Below are 15,872 nucleotides of genomic sequence, written 5' to 3'. Positions count from 1 at the left end.
AGTGACGTGAAAAATTCACCAAGATAAAAACGGGCATAAACTGAACAGATTAATACCGAAACTTGCATTGTCACCCACGTATCTGGATTTCTTCGCTCTCCATCCTGATCTGTCAGCAAGCTTCTCTGAATATCACTCTCCATTAGAACAGGGTGAAATCACTTAATCAGTGGCACATTCATCTTTCAGTCGGGCTGGCTGGCTTCGCCACATGTCCAGCATCCATGCCAGAAGAAGGGAGAGATGAGGAAGAAGGGAGGGGAAGGAAGGCAGACAAGAGGGAGGAAAGAGCCTGAACCCACTGTCAGCTCAGTGAAGCAGAGCGGGAAGAAAACGCACGCCGACATGGAGACGATTCGCTGGGACACACACGCACACACACACACACACACACACACACACACGCATGCACACATTGAGTGAGAAGGAAATGTTGTAGTTTTTGTTCAAAGAACCTATACACCTATAAAAGATCCAGGCATGCCTTACTGTATGTGGGCTGACATAAACACGCAGGCAACGAAGTACGTATTTGTGTCTCCACAGCAAAAGTAACTCTGCAGCATTTAAGAATTCTAAAAATATCTGATCCCGACACACACACACACACACACACACACACACACACACACAGCAGAGAAGCTGTGGTGGAGCTGAGGACATAGCAGGGCTGGCTGCCTGAGGGAGTCAGCAGAAGGTGAGGAGAGATAAGACTGTGTGATTGTGACTGCATGTCAGAGAGAATCTGCACAACACAACAGTTCAGCAGTCCCTGCGCCACACACACACACACACACACACACACACACACACACACACACACACACACACACACACTCACATACTCACAAACTTTTTCATATGCAGTCTGCATCACAGCAGTGTGCCGAAAAGGGGGATTTAGACAACACGTGTATGGCTGGCTGAGTTTCTGGTATATTATAGAATTTATGAAGTTTGTTCCGTGCTCGCCGCTCTGCTGCAGCTAAAATATGCACCTTAAAAAGCAGCATGGGAAACACTCTGCCGCAAAAGGTTGCACTTGAACACAAAGCAAAGACCAGAGGCAATGAATGGCAAGCTAACTTGTGTTCCGCACTTCCGTAAGAAGGAATATATGATTAGTTTGTAATCCAAATAGAAAACCCAAAGACACAGCCTCGGGGAGACACAGGCCACTGCGAATCACTTTCAGAAGGAGAAAAGTGTCGTGCTTTGGCTTTGCTTTGAGCCAGTGTGGTTTGCAGTATTTTGTTATTCTCTGTGGAATTAAAGTAAAAAAAAAAAATAAGGAGTTATTGCATTAAAACGGTACAATCACTGATTCGCCATGGCGGACAGCTCCATCTCGCCTCTGCTGCACACCCGAACATGCTGAATCAGGCAAACGCCGCTGAAGAGGGCTGATGAGAACCAACAGTGCCAGGGCCTTTAAATGCTGTGTGAACGGATGAATGCATATCTGCATGTGTCTTGTGAGGAGGATGACACACGTATTTCTGTGTATGTAATTCCATGGATTTATTCATGCACAAAATATGCACGCATCCATGTAGACACACATGCACATGCAAGATGCGTGTCCATTTTCCATTGGCCCATAAGCACACAACACCTTCGGAAATAATATATCTGTGAAGAAGTTCTCACCAAAAAGAAGGACCTAAGCACTTTGTGCAAAACTGCTCAAACCCAATTTTCAGCTCAGAATAAGCTTATGTGCTGATCTCAGGCTGTGACCACACTGATGGAGATCAATCTGAAAGGCTTCTGTCAACACTTGCATTTTCAGAACAAATATTGAAAAAGTAGCGCCGCCGGCATTCACTTTTTCTTTTTTTAAACGTCTTTTTTGCTTTGCGATCAATTAAATGCTACGTTCACATTTTTCTTTGACGATCGCTGTCGATGACATAATGCTCTCCTCTGTGATTGTTAATTGTCTGCATCAATGGAGCCACACGTTTTGGTTGACATATTTATTTTGTTTTTCTAATGTCAGTTGAATCACAACACAAATTTGATCGATTGTCATGAAAGCTGCATGACAAATTCCCATAGGTGCTGCATGGAACTTCTGAGATAAATCAATATTTCATACTCATGCAAATAAACACAACTTAGATTAAGCAATCACAGGAAGAGTCAGAGGCAAATGAAGAAACCTTAATATTGCTGCTATAGGTTGATGTATGTTGGCCATGTTTGTGAAAAAGGTCATTATATGACGTATGTCAGCATGTTGAAAGAGGCCCATTGACCTTAATTCAATTAAACACAATCAATAACAGTGTTCTTAATTTAGTACTTCCACTGAGAGTACAGTGTGAGAAGAGCAACATCTCATCTATTGAAAGCCAGAGATACAAAAAGAGACTCAGAGCCACTGATTAATCATTAAGCTATAAACTTGGTGCATATAAATGTAAAATAAAAAGAACACTGACACAGATTTTGGGCTGTAAACCTTCACTTTTAACAATTGTAGGCCCTTGTCTTTGTAATATAATTGCTTCCCAACAAGGAAATCCATAAGAAATGGTAAGAAAAGTGTTCATTAGAAATAATGAAACCGGCTAACACAACCAATTCTGATCACAACACACAAAAACTCTCTCTAGAAAAGTTGCAAAAAGTGACAATAAAATGATGTAAATGCAAGAAACATCTTCCCTCTACAAACGCTAAATCAATTCCAGGCAAGCAATGTTGTCGAAATAAGTTACCCATTATTTTCAAACTTATTTGGAGGACAAATAAAGCATAATCTATTATGCAACTGTTAAAGTAGCACCACAGTGGGTTTCACAAATAGCTCTTACAACTGCATTTCTCATACAGCTTCAGGGAATTTCAGTTCTTTAAAAATACACTTAATGGCTATATCCATTTTTATTTAACAGAAAATGTTTTTGCTGTTTTAAGACCTGCTTCAGATGCTACAACAAGATATTTTGAGAAATAGAGACTGAGATTCATAGAAACGGCCCTTTATGGTGTTGGCGGTGAAGTGCCTTGCTCGAGGGTATATCGACCCCACATGGATTTCCCCGGCTATCTCGAAAATGTAACCATTGAACATCCCTAAGGCCTTTAGCATCAGTCCAGTGCTGCCTTAGAAACATCTTTTCAGAGCTTGACATTTAACCACATGGATCCACTGCTGGGATGAGATTATTTCCCTTGGATTTTTATATACTGATGTTCCCAAATGCCTTTTGCAGATAGGGCTGGTTCAAATACTGTTAAGCTCTTTCAGGAACACAGACGTCAGACACACATAAATGCCAGATATAAGCACACATGCATCAGACCAAATTATCTGCAAATCCCTGTTGGCTGTTGCCAGTGTAGGCCATGTGATTGGTTATAGACGGACGTTGTGCTGAGACACAATCCATTGTGAACCTGTCGCCGCTAAAGATCAGAACTGGGTTTCCAAATTGTTCCCCCTTGCTTGATTATTTTTCACAGGGCCGTGTGATCTTATTGTCTGTCTGCCTACTTTACGTGACCAGACTTAGTGTGTTCTTGTGTGCATCATTTTAGCAAGACTGAAAAAAAAGTGTGAAGTCCTAATCGAGGCTGTGACCAGAATGACAAAAGATGTCCAGCTTCACTCCAAATCCGCATCACGGTACACACGACCATCAAACAAAACAAAAACCTTAATTAGTGCATCACTTGCCGACTTCCCTCAGCTCTGCTCAACGCGCGTGTTTGTGTTTGTGTGTGTGTGTGTGTGTGTGTGTGTGCGTGTGTGTGTGTGTGTGTCCTTTGTGTCCTCAGCCCAAGGCTTCCGTCTTAACACATTTGAGCAAAGATAATTGCATTTGTTTAACTTGTATTGAATGCAAGTAGGGAGCACTGGTCCACGGAGGCTGGTGACTGTGCTGTGAACAGTGTGTGGGATTCCTATTGGCAGAAGGTTAGGGTTCGGAGAGGCAGAGCCTTTTATCCAATGTTCTGCACTTGCATTGGATTTCGGAACAATAAGCAAACATTGTGGCCCGGTTGAGTGGCGCTTCAGGCCTACCTGTGTTACTTGGCACCTTGCCTTTGCTGATCTGCTTGAGTCTCTTCTGGTGGGATTTGCCGTTGTAGTGGATCTGGGCCTGTGCGGCTGAGTTGAGCTGGATGTTGCAAACCTCACACATAGTGTAGCTCCGCTGCCTTCTCTCCCTTTTGGGTCTGCAGAGCGCAGAAGGCAGGGCGCCCCCTGGTGACTGCTCATCTGGTACTGCGCCTTCATCCTGGGTGTCGCAGCCAGGCTCGCAGTCCATCTGCACTCCCAGCCCGGCGCCAAACCCCCTCCTGTCGAGTTCGCCGTTTGGCAGAACTGATGGGCTGAACGGACGTTTCATACCTGTGATAACAGAAGATGACAGAATAAATACAAAAGGACAGACTGGTATGGCCTAGAGGTTCACTCTACATGCTCAGGTGTCCACACCATGCTCAACACTTTTTTTCAGGGAGAACATGTTGGATGATTCCCCCCCCCCCCCCTCCCACTTTCTGAAGCACCTCAGCATTAGCAGGTGCAACACAGCAGTGAGGCTGTGTGTCCTGGCTCCTGTGGCACTCCTATCATCTTCCTGGCATGACCCGGCTCACCCAGCATACAAAGCCAGCCTGTTAAAACCTGATAGCCGGCGAGGACACGCGGGCAAAAATACCCTTGATTCCCAAAGCTTTGTGGAGGAGTGTGTGGAATCTGACCTCAATCCTGTCTGTCATGCTTTTCAGCACCCTCAGAACAAAGTGACACCTGCACTGTATACACACACACACACACACACACACACACACACACACATGAAGACATCAGAAAACTAAATACAGACTAGGCACACATGATCACACTGTATAGTGGGAAGTCCGAGTGGTGGTGGTCCTGGGGTGCAATGGCGCACCACTTGGGGGAGACATAGTGCCGCAGTGTGGCTCTCTGAGGACCAGTGAGGCCCCTCTGACAAGCTGTTACAATTGTGACGACTGCCCTGTTTGGGTGTGTGTGGGGGGGGGGGGGGGGGGGGGGGGGGGGGGGGGGGGGGGGGGGGGGGGGGGGGGGGGGGGGGGGGGGGGGGGGGGGGGGGGGCAAGCAGGACAACGATATCAAAAGAGACCTGCTTGAACCCATTTTTTCATGGAGGACTCTCTGGTGGAGAAGAAGCCTTGACAGGACAGTCAGAGAGAAGAGCTGTTTGTTTCACATGCAGAGCTACTGTCTGTATAAATAAATGAAAAGGTACGTTCATAGTAGTTCTGTGAAGGATTGAGAAAAGTCCCTGAAATATACCCAGCTGGGCCTTTCTGCTGCTGGCTTTCTGCCTCTTTATTTATGTAAACACACACGCTGACACACACACACACACACACACACCAATGTAAAGTGGAGTCTATGATACATACATACCATACCTACATGCATGACTCTCTCTCTCTCTCTCTCTCTCTCTCTCACTCACACACACACACACACACTGCTCAAAACACATTAGGGCGAGCAGCCTCCATGAACGCTGCCTATTCACGTTGTCAATCTGGGAGCACTCGAGAGGCCCCCATCAGATATTTTCTCAAAAGCTTTGAGCAACGCTGCTTTCTGGCACCGAATAAAAAAATTCTCTGTGGTCCTTAACCACGCAACCTATTCAGCTAGCCGCCCCACAATTAGCATGCGGTTGTCAAAACAAAAGCCTTTAATTAAGACCTGCAGAACATACCATACAGAGCATATTACACGCCTTTGCTCCGTCACCTCGCACTAACACACAGTCCTTCATGGAAGGTGTAACGCTCTCAAAGATTTAAAGCATTTAAAGCCCATTGCACAACCCTCTAAAATAGATTGCAGATCAACTCACTCTCATTGAATACACCTTTTAATATGTTTTATCAATTATTTCTTTTTTACATCATGTCAATTGCTGGTAAGCAGAGCTGTTGGAGGGAGACACAACTGTATGCCATTAGGATATTTCTACAAACCAACACTCTGGGCGTCTTACACTTCCCTCTGAAGTGTCTGGTACCTGGAGAGTGAACGGGATGAGCAGCCTGTGTGTCCAGTGGCTGTGATTACACCTGCTGGAGGGAGGTTTTTTGCAGCTTTCACCTGTGTGTATGTGTGTGTCTGAGTGAGTTTGAACCGAATAGCTTCCAGAGACTTGAAAGAGTCATCCGGCTGTATAAGTAGAAGCTGTGTGAGACAAGAGCCCACGCTGTGTCCGCACACGGAGATCTGTAGGCTGACGCAGGAGATTGTCAGGGGGTAACCGTGGGGAAGGAGAGTGAGGGCAGGAGGCTCTGCCAGCCTTGGCCATGTCCGCTGTTTCTGCTGTCTGATGTGCCCCTCTGTCTACACCGCGCACCCCTCCTCCCTCGGCACATGGGAACCATCCATCACTGCTGGGATCTTGGTGAAAGATCGAAGCTCAACCGGCATAGCAGCTCAGCAATAAAAGCTCTATTTGTGATCTTGTGTTTGCTGCTCAGTGATCCTGAAATACCACAACACCCTCCCCAGCTCAAACCAGCTCTAACCACCGACCCACCGCGACGAGCACCACCACCCATCCACCCTGGCCACAGTTGGCTTTTCCTGGTGCAGGCAGGAACTGGCCTCCAGATGGACCAGGGAAAACACTGCACGCATGTTAGCAGCTCCTAAATCACACTGATAAGACATCCGATAACAAGGGCAGGCCCAATGGGGCACAGCGATTCTCACGCAGGTCACATGACGACACAGTGCGAACCGTTAGCAAGAAGCACACGCACTCATGCAGAAATAAACAGAGGCTTTTTGACACGTTTAAATATATCCTCTGCTGCACAGAACACATGGACGGACCTTGGCAGTATAAACAAACGCAATCGGAAAAAAATGTAATCCAATCAAGCCGACAAGCAGCGCAGCAGCCAGAGCACGCACACGTAATCTGTATACACTGCCTCAGGGGGGGTGAAACGATACACCGGCGTGAGGGAAAAGGAAGTTTGAGGAAAAGTTTGATTCAAAGATGTCCGTATTTAGCATTCCTCACCATGAAGTAGTCTCGACAACGAGGCCTGGATATGGATATGACTGCGGGCGGGGATATTCTGTTTCCCTCTCCGACATGCATTAGATGGGTAAGGATCAAAATGTTCCTAAAAATCAACCAGAGCTCGAGGCATTTTTCTATCAGGCCAGCGATGGCAGAGAGACAGAAAGGGAGAGAGAGGGATTTGTGAGTAGAGCATAAAGGCACTGGTATAATTGGCATCATCAAAGTATCATTACTGTCATCACCGCGGCAACTACAGAACAGGCAAGATGAGGTCTTGTGTCTTTGTGTCCAGTGTTACAACAAAAAGAAGTTACAACCATAGTGTGGCTGGCTGGAGTCGGTGAGCTTGGACCTGGTGTGTGCAGGCGCCGTCACCACCGGCTCCAGAACGCAAATAAATTGACGTGTTTTCTCTAATCTTTGTTTGCAGCAGTCCTTTGGCAACACACTGCGAGGGCATTTGTTCATATTGTGTGTGTGTGTGTTTACTTATGTGCATGTGTTTGCTTGTGCACGAGTGTGTCAGTGTGTCCTGTTTCACCGCGAGAAACATATACTGCATCTCACTGATCCTATCGCTGAGGCTGTATTTGAGGCGTTTGTTTGTGTAGCCGAGTGTGTATGCTCTTGCATGCATACGCCTGTGCAGGTGAGCACGCACATCAGACCTCCCGGGAGGTATTAGAAGAGATGAAAGAACAAGAACAAGAATTGAGAGGGAAAAAAAGGAGATTGACAAGTTAGAAAGGGGGGGGGGGGTTCTGATTTTAAAGAAACTAATGAAGAAAAGGGACACTTGTGTAGTAACAAGTAAACAAACCTGCACCTGTCAAGACACCGATTTTACATGACAGAGAAAAAACGGTTCAATGAAGGTTCATATCTGTTCCATCCAGTGCGAATGCCTTGATGGAAAAGATATGCAAAGGTTAACAATTCTAGGGATGATTTTGTCCCAACATGTTTTTTTGCGCTTTGAGCTTGTGTAGAAAAATGTACACTAGTTTGGGAAATTACACCCAGTCCAATGCAAACACACATTGTGGGGTGCTTTATGTTGCGATTATAGTTCAATATAGTTATACGTTTCTCTATCAACAGAGTGTTTCTTTCGGATGATAGAAACTGCACTACAACAAAGCTCAATTAGCTCACTTAAAAACTCGTCATTAATGGGTTAAAAATGTAAAGTCTGGCTAAAAGCTTCAGATGAAAGGCCAATTTAAATCACATTAACAGTTGTTAGTGGATGAACCTGAGGCTGATGGCAACTCACTCATTAGATGTTGAGGAATCTTTTCATGGCATTCCCTCCACAAGTTGACAATATACCTTCACTCTGGACTAAAGTGTTGTATACAAAAAACAAAAGTATACCGTGTTTTATGTATATGACACTCACTTCTGTTTCGATGAAGATAGAATGCGTTGCTCTAATCTTACAGAAATTATTTAGATGACGAAGAAAAGCATTTATGTGAAATAGTTGAGACTTGCAGTCTACGGCCAGGACAGACCGTGTCCGCCCTGTCCCGGGTCCACTGACTCCAGCTGGGCTCTATTCATCGCCTCCTCTATGACTGTTGGAGTTCGCTGTTCAACCTCTTATGCTGTTTTCCTCTTCCATGCTGAGCACACAGTCAACAAGCAGTTACATATTTCGCCCTCTCTCTCTCTCTCACATACACAGTGTGTGTGTCTGTGTTCCTCACCCCTGACTTCATTGCTTGTTCTCAGTCTGATATATATTTCCATGGCTCCAACATGCAGCCACCAGGGAACAGCTATTAATGTGTGCCGGATGATCTGAAATTGTGTGAAAGACAGACTCTCTTTCTCACTCTTTGAATGTGGTTTGTGTGTGAGCACCAACACAATGTGTGTGCGTCTGCATGCTTGTTGTCGTTTCAAAGGATAACAACATGCTCAATGGCCTATTCATGTATAGCGTCCTGTATGAATTCTACAGAATTGCAAACCCCTCTTTTGTGGTCACAATTTATGCGGGAACAAAGAAAAAGATTATGAATAAAATCGTAGAAAGGGCAATTTTAAACTCCGTTCAACAATTTAATGTAAGTGGTACTTGATGGAGCAATGTAGCCTTATATATGTGGTGAATGAGTTATTTAAGAGTACATCTATCATAGGTTTATGGGAAACATCTTCTCATCTGAATGTAAAAAAAATAGATATATAGATAATATAAAAAGTTCATATATCTAACCCCAGAAATGTAAGTGATCAACTGGATGAACATCTTTAATTGCTTTAGTCTCCAAAAGATTAGTTTTATTAGAAAAGGGATCAAATTGGTGACACATTATTAGCACATCAGCAACATTTCCGTCACAGGAGCGTTATTCATCCCCTAAAAAGCCCCTGTCACTTGATGAGATTTTTAGAATTAGTTTTTGCTTTGACTTGTTTGCCTTTTGCTCAGCATCTCCCTAGTGCTACTTGTGTGCCCTGTCTGTCCCCACTGTGCTATTATTATACTACATATGTTATTGAACTTCCCTTCATGGATGCCAAAAAAAACGGTTTCACAATCTGGACAAGGCCCACAGCCCCCACCGACTCCGTCCGGTTGGCCCTGTTCATTTTATCAACCACAAAAAAACAGACCGGTCCAGTTTTTGCACTACTATTCAAACATCCGTCTGCCTCGAGCGTGCTAAAGTTAGCCCGTGCAGGAAAAAAGGCCCAGATTCTCCTTGTTCACATATCACCACAAACTCCAACTGGGGAACTGCCCAGTAGGAGTAACCACAGACACTGGGAGAGGTTCCATACAACACTGGATATACTTAGACATGGACAAACCCAGGCTCAGCCACAGTCACAACACACACACACACACACACACACACACACACACACTGCACATTCAGAATGTGAAAGTTATATCTAGGAGCTGTGCATTGTGTGTGCTTTGAGTCCAATGTAAATGTCTCAGTGCTGTTAACCGCACGTGACTCAATCTGGAACATCTGGACATGTCGTGGTCATCTCCTCTCCAGGAAGTGTTACACAAAAAGTTGGTGCTTTGAGAGCCGTGTCAGTAATGCTTGGCAAGTATGCCGAGGTATTCTGATGAACACATTGAGAAGAAGCAAATGCCGTAGTAGCACTTAAATGTCCCTTACCGATAGCACTTTGTTGTTTAGCACTTTAGTAGCACTTAAATGGCACTTACGGATAGTACTCTGTAGTTTAACGTTATTGAAGAAATTGTACTTGCTTGATTCTTGTTGTTCTGAGTTTGGACTCACGGTTTAAAACTTATTGTAAGTCGCTTTGGATAAAAGCGTCAGCTAAATGACATGTAATGTAATGTAATGTAAAAGAAGCATGAAGGACATTTGCCACCGCTGGCTTAAACATGCATGGTTCAGAGAATCTGTCAGAATTATTAGTACTGACTAGCACTGGCTTCCACTTTTACAATCCGTGATGCAGGGAAATTACCATCTACCATCCCAGAGGAAAGTCTTTACCCCAAGTTTATTTTAACCATAAATGTACAGGCATCTGTATCAGTCTCGAGATACAGACAGGGATGTTTGCTCTGTCAGATGTCTGGGGAACGGGATTAATTCAGAGCTGACATGACACAGATTTTGCAGGAAGAGTAGATGGATTTTTGCTTTTAGATAAGAGACTCTAATCCTGCATTTATTTTAAATGGAAAAATGAGCTAAGTAAGAATGATATGCATCCACTCATCGGCATCTCTAAACACCAATGCAATTATTGTCGAATACGTTCCAAGCTCCAGTGAAAACCATGCAATTTACAGCTTGTGTGAACATCACATGCACTCGTGCTATTCAAAAGAACATCAGGGCTCTGCATTAAATCTGTCGCAATTACAAATGTATTTTTCATTTGATATACTGGTATTATAAAAATGTTGATTGGAGTCGCTTTTAACATGAATAGGATCAAACCCAGTGATGCTTCTCCAGGTACCGTATTCTATAAAATGAATGAAGTAAACTCACTTAAAATAAGATATTCTTAATATTAACACGTCACACACTGATAATTGTGCTTATGATTATGAATGATGTATTTATAACCAGTATACATTTCATATTTCATTATTTTGTCATCGAAGTGATTCTTCCATATTTTTTATTAGAATATTTTAATCCATTCTTTAAAAATCTCTACGAAGATAACACACAGAAGACTGCACTTTAAAGTAAAATATCTCTGTCATAGGAAACACAGAGTAAATTCAGATAATATAATATATATAGTCTCATAATAACATCACTGTTAGGTGACTCTGAACATATTTGTGCCTTTATGTTTTGATCTGTTATCCCTTATCATGAGAGCACCAAGCAGCCACGCTATTAATCTTTGCCAGATTGGGCTGGTAGCCGCCCAAACGTGCTACTTTTGAATTATTTGGGCTGGTCAATGGGTTGCTTTTGTCCACATTTGGTCTGTGTTTTAAAAAATTATAAAAAAAATATTACCAAACAAAGAAAATAAATGTACACTTTTATTGATCCCCGTGGGGTAATTCTTCTTTGCATTTGACCCATCCTTAGTTATTAAGGAGCAGTGGGCTGCAGTGAAGCGTCCGGGGAGCAACTGGGGGTGTCTTGCTCAAGGGCACTTCAACATGCAACTATGGGGAGAGCGGGGATCAAACCGGGTACCTTGTGGTTACGGAACGACCACTCTCCCCCAGCTACAGCCGACCCAAACAAGCTATCATCATCATTGGCAATGGCAATTTTTAGTTGTCTGCACTCTTTATGGGTTGCGATAGCCTTTTAATCTATTATTTACACATCCATATAACGTGTTTTTATTGCACATTCACGTTTTTTGACCGTTATCTGGGAAGGTTGTGATTTGGGGCGGATTTTATCACTTGACCCACAAATCGATCGAGACCCAACATCTTGAAGAACGTCCCAATTCCTTAAATTCAAGTCAAGGAGAGAAGCGGCTTCCAGAGGAGAGGGAAGCACACAAGTGCAGCCAATAAGGGAAGTGTTATTGCTCCACTTGTACACATAAACACTCCACAGCTGACCAGATTCAAACAAGCCATGGCAGGAAAAACAAACACATCACAAATATAAGTGCTTAAAGTTTTGTAAAGAATATTATCAGCGATTTATTTCTTTAGGCTGGAATTAATTAAAGTCGACAAAATCTATCCATGTACATAAGATGATGTCCTGTGACATTTAATCCCATGAATAAAAAAAGATTGATTAATAGACACATAAGGGTCTATGGAGGATTTCCTTTGTAAGCCCAGTGACCGATGATACAGCTGCGCACACAACATAAGTAAATGACGTTGTTTAAAGTAGCACTTGAGTGAACAACTACGCCCCGTTTCCCAGCTAAGGATTCCTCTCAGCTAACACGCGAGGAAGAGACACTAGTGAGGGAAACGAAGATGCAAAATAACAAAATGGCATGAAGTTCACTAAACACTAAACGCACACTTTCAGAATGGGAGAGTAAGATGTTGCATGAAGACACTGACAGGTTTCCTCACATGTCCTACTGCCCAATAAAAAAGGCATAAAACGTTGCTACTTTTTTATCGCTGCCGGATTTAAGCCACTGTGTGTATTTTCCACTCACTGAAACTACCTTATGACACCTTCAACGGAGGAAGGCACCTCCATTGATGCGGCACTCCTGATGAGCCGCTTCATTGCTGTGGCGGATCTGGGCCCGGCTGGGGATAGCTGTAATTACTGCAAGGATTTGATTGCATTAGCTCCATCCCTACCTGTCCTTAATGACATTAGTCCTGTCGGAAGAAATTCATTAGACACAGAGAGAGGAGTCGATCTCCCTCACATGTGGTTAGACACACTGACAGATTGCGTGCTCCAATGTAAACAGATGTAATTTATAAAGGGGGATATTTATGCAACAAGCACACAAACACTCAAAGCATTTATTTCATCGCGAGAAAGGAAATGAAATGGCAGCCTGCAGATACAGAAGAGGAGCTGTGATTTAAAAATGAGACACACTATACTTCAAACTAAACGTATGCACGTTCACACAGACAAAGTGGCACACACACACACACACACACACACACACACGCGCGCACACACACACTGAAGAAAGTTGTCTCAGAGGAAAGGCCAAAGGCAGGGAAATAAAGGGAGATCCAGAGCGCAACTGCTTCCTGCTGAAAAGCTGTTTCAGCATGTGGGTGAGCGAGTGTGATTCAGCTGCACATGTCTATCAGTGTGTGTGCATGTGTGTGTTGTGGTATCTAAGAGTGAGTATTCAACCGTATTATCCGGGGATCAACTCATGTGTTGATGCTGGATTGCAAGCTGTCCTTGCCAATAAGCTGCCTCTGCATCCATCAGTCCCCAGTGCCAGCTCCGACAAGAGGAAGGATTACTTGCCCAAAACTGAGAGTACTGGTTATTTATGTTGCCATGATACTTATTTATGTACAATGCAAAAAAATACCCAGAAAGAACCAGCAAAATATTGTATAATCAAGAGCAACTGCGAGAATCCAATGAAATACAATTACTGTGGAATGCCTCTAATTCCCAGTCAATTTGCAGTTTACATCCATGTCATCACTTCATAATTTCATCCTATTAGACGTAATTATCAAAAGAATTCTCGAGCTACGGTCGACAATGTGTTTTCTGACCTTTGACCACCAAATTATAATTAGTTTATTCCTGAGTCCGAGCGGACGTTTGTGCCAAATTTGAAGAAGAGTCACTTTATGCGTTCCTGAGATCTCGCATTCAAAACAAAAACATAATGCATACAAATCTGGCAGTAGGGTGATCAACAATTATTTCTTTGGCCACTTGCTAGTTGCGGAAGGAGCTGAGAGCACAACATTTATATATTAGCACCGACAGAGTTGCAAACAGTTAAACATCTGGTATCCACAAAGCAACATTAGCTCTTATTCTGAAGTCATGTTTCTGGCAAGCTGATGAATATAAGTCTAGTATTGAAGCTCCTTCTAGCTCGGTTTTGTTCCACCAACTGCTGAACAAATGTCTGTCACTTTAGCTGCTAAATGCTCCACTGTGTACATCTAGTAGAACTTTGTTGATCTGCCATTTGGTGCTTGGCAGGAAGATGTGTTACCAGAGCTTTTTTAGCTGAAAACAGCTGCCGTCTGCTGACAAAAGCTGGGTTGAAAAGATCAGAAATACAGGCAAAATAAACCCAAAGCAGCAGCCTCATAAATTAGGGCTTGCTCACTCTCTCTGTTTGAAGGTCTGCTCTCAGTCAACTCAATTTTAAATCTAACAATACTATTATATATCATTTTAATGTGTTCGTTTTGAAACACACTGTGCTTTTGACAGGTTCCAACAAAAGAAAAAGAAGGAAAAAAAACTGTTATTACTGTCTGGCCTACTTTCACCCTGGAAATGTAATAATTTAGTGCAAATAGTGCCCGAAACAATTATTAACCTTAAATTAGATTAAATTGAGTTAAAATAAGATCGGAGTTTCTTGAATTGCCTTTTTGCAGTGTAACTATGGGGGAGAGAAAATCAGGTGAGAGGAGAACAATGCTGCAAAAAAGGCTGACGTGCTGAAAGAAAAGGTAGTTACGCATACAGTCCATGCTGAGTTCATTTAAGTTGGACCTATAAACACATTAACACTTCCGGCACACATACTGTACACCACCTTGCCCCTCACCAAACACAAAGACACACACCTGGTTCTCAGACCATGTGTACATCACATCTGTACCGCTCTCTGGCTTTACCATGTCGGCATCTCTGATTTCATCTGCTCCAATAATCTAATATTGGTATACCTAATCCAGATCCATTGGAAGTCCATTGCATGGGGATGTACTAGAGTTCAAGTGTGAATCTGTGCAAACTGGAGCGGGCTTTGCAGATTCAAGCCATGCATTAGCAAAGAAATACTCAGAGTTAGTATAAATGTAAGTCATTTAGATTTTAGATTGATTGATCGACACAGCTGTTGCATTATTACCAGTATTACCATTTAAATGCGAGGATTTAAAAGACTACCATTAGTTTTATTTGTGCACCATGTTGAACAGTCGTCACATTTTGGAACTCCATAATTCTACCCCAGTGTCTCTGCTGCATATGTATGGCAGAGATTATAATCAGGTCTACGGTTGCATTGTGAGCAAGCGATTGAGCCTGTGCTCCTAATGTGCCAATCAGAGTGAGGCTGCACTTGGCTGCCCCTGCAGAGAATCCCAAACGAGAGTCAGAGATGCAGCGCAGTGGGAGTGAGGGTTGAGGGTAAATGGCACTGGGCACGCTCCCGCAATCTGCATACCGTCCATGCCAAATCTCTGATGAGGATGTGTATCTGCTTTGTTAAAGTTTTGACAGAAAGACTAGCGGCACATTCTGCGTTTGGATGCTTTCCAAAAAGAGGGCCATAAACACGCTCAGGGTTTAGCTTACAAGCTACAGTGAGCAGGCATCGCAAACAAATGAAAAGACACATTCACACATTGCCCATGCCATAAATCAGCTTTCAGTAACGTCTGTGTGGTATCTGGATCCCAGAGACACGTGGCTAGTCTGTGGTTGTGCTATGATGGATAAAGTGCAATTACAGCAACACACACAGACTTCCATAGCAAACACACATGGTCTTTTTACGACAACATGACAGACTTGAAGAAACAAGAATATAACCTTTGAACTCTGTAGACCAATTAAGTTGCTCCTAAACATTCCTGCTTGCACGATGACCAGATCCATCTCTGAACATCACGTCTTACTTTCCACTTGACGCAGCACACGCAGCCTTATTGGG

The 15,872-nt window shown here is 43.4% G+C and overlaps 1 protein-coding gene across 1 annotated transcript in view; it reads right to left on the bottom strand.

Moving 5' to 3' along the window:
• znf385c (zinc finger protein 385C) overlaps positions 1-15,872 on the bottom strand; it is a 93,148-nt gene that overhangs the window by 65,414 nt on the left and 11,862 nt on the right. Inside the window, 1 exon segment of the mRNA XM_034540438.1 lies at positions 4,037-4,366. Coding sequence (XP_034396329.1) covers positions 4,037-4,366 — 330 coding nt within the window.

This window comes from Cyclopterus lumpus, chromosome 8, assembly GCF_009769545.1.
Source record: "Cyclopterus lumpus isolate fCycLum1 chromosome 8, fCycLum1.pri, whole genome shotgun sequence".
Taxonomy (NCBI): Eukaryota; Metazoa; Chordata; class Actinopteri; order Perciformes; family Cyclopteridae; genus Cyclopterus; species Cyclopterus lumpus.
This window is presented reverse-complemented; position numbering and strand designations above follow the sequence as displayed.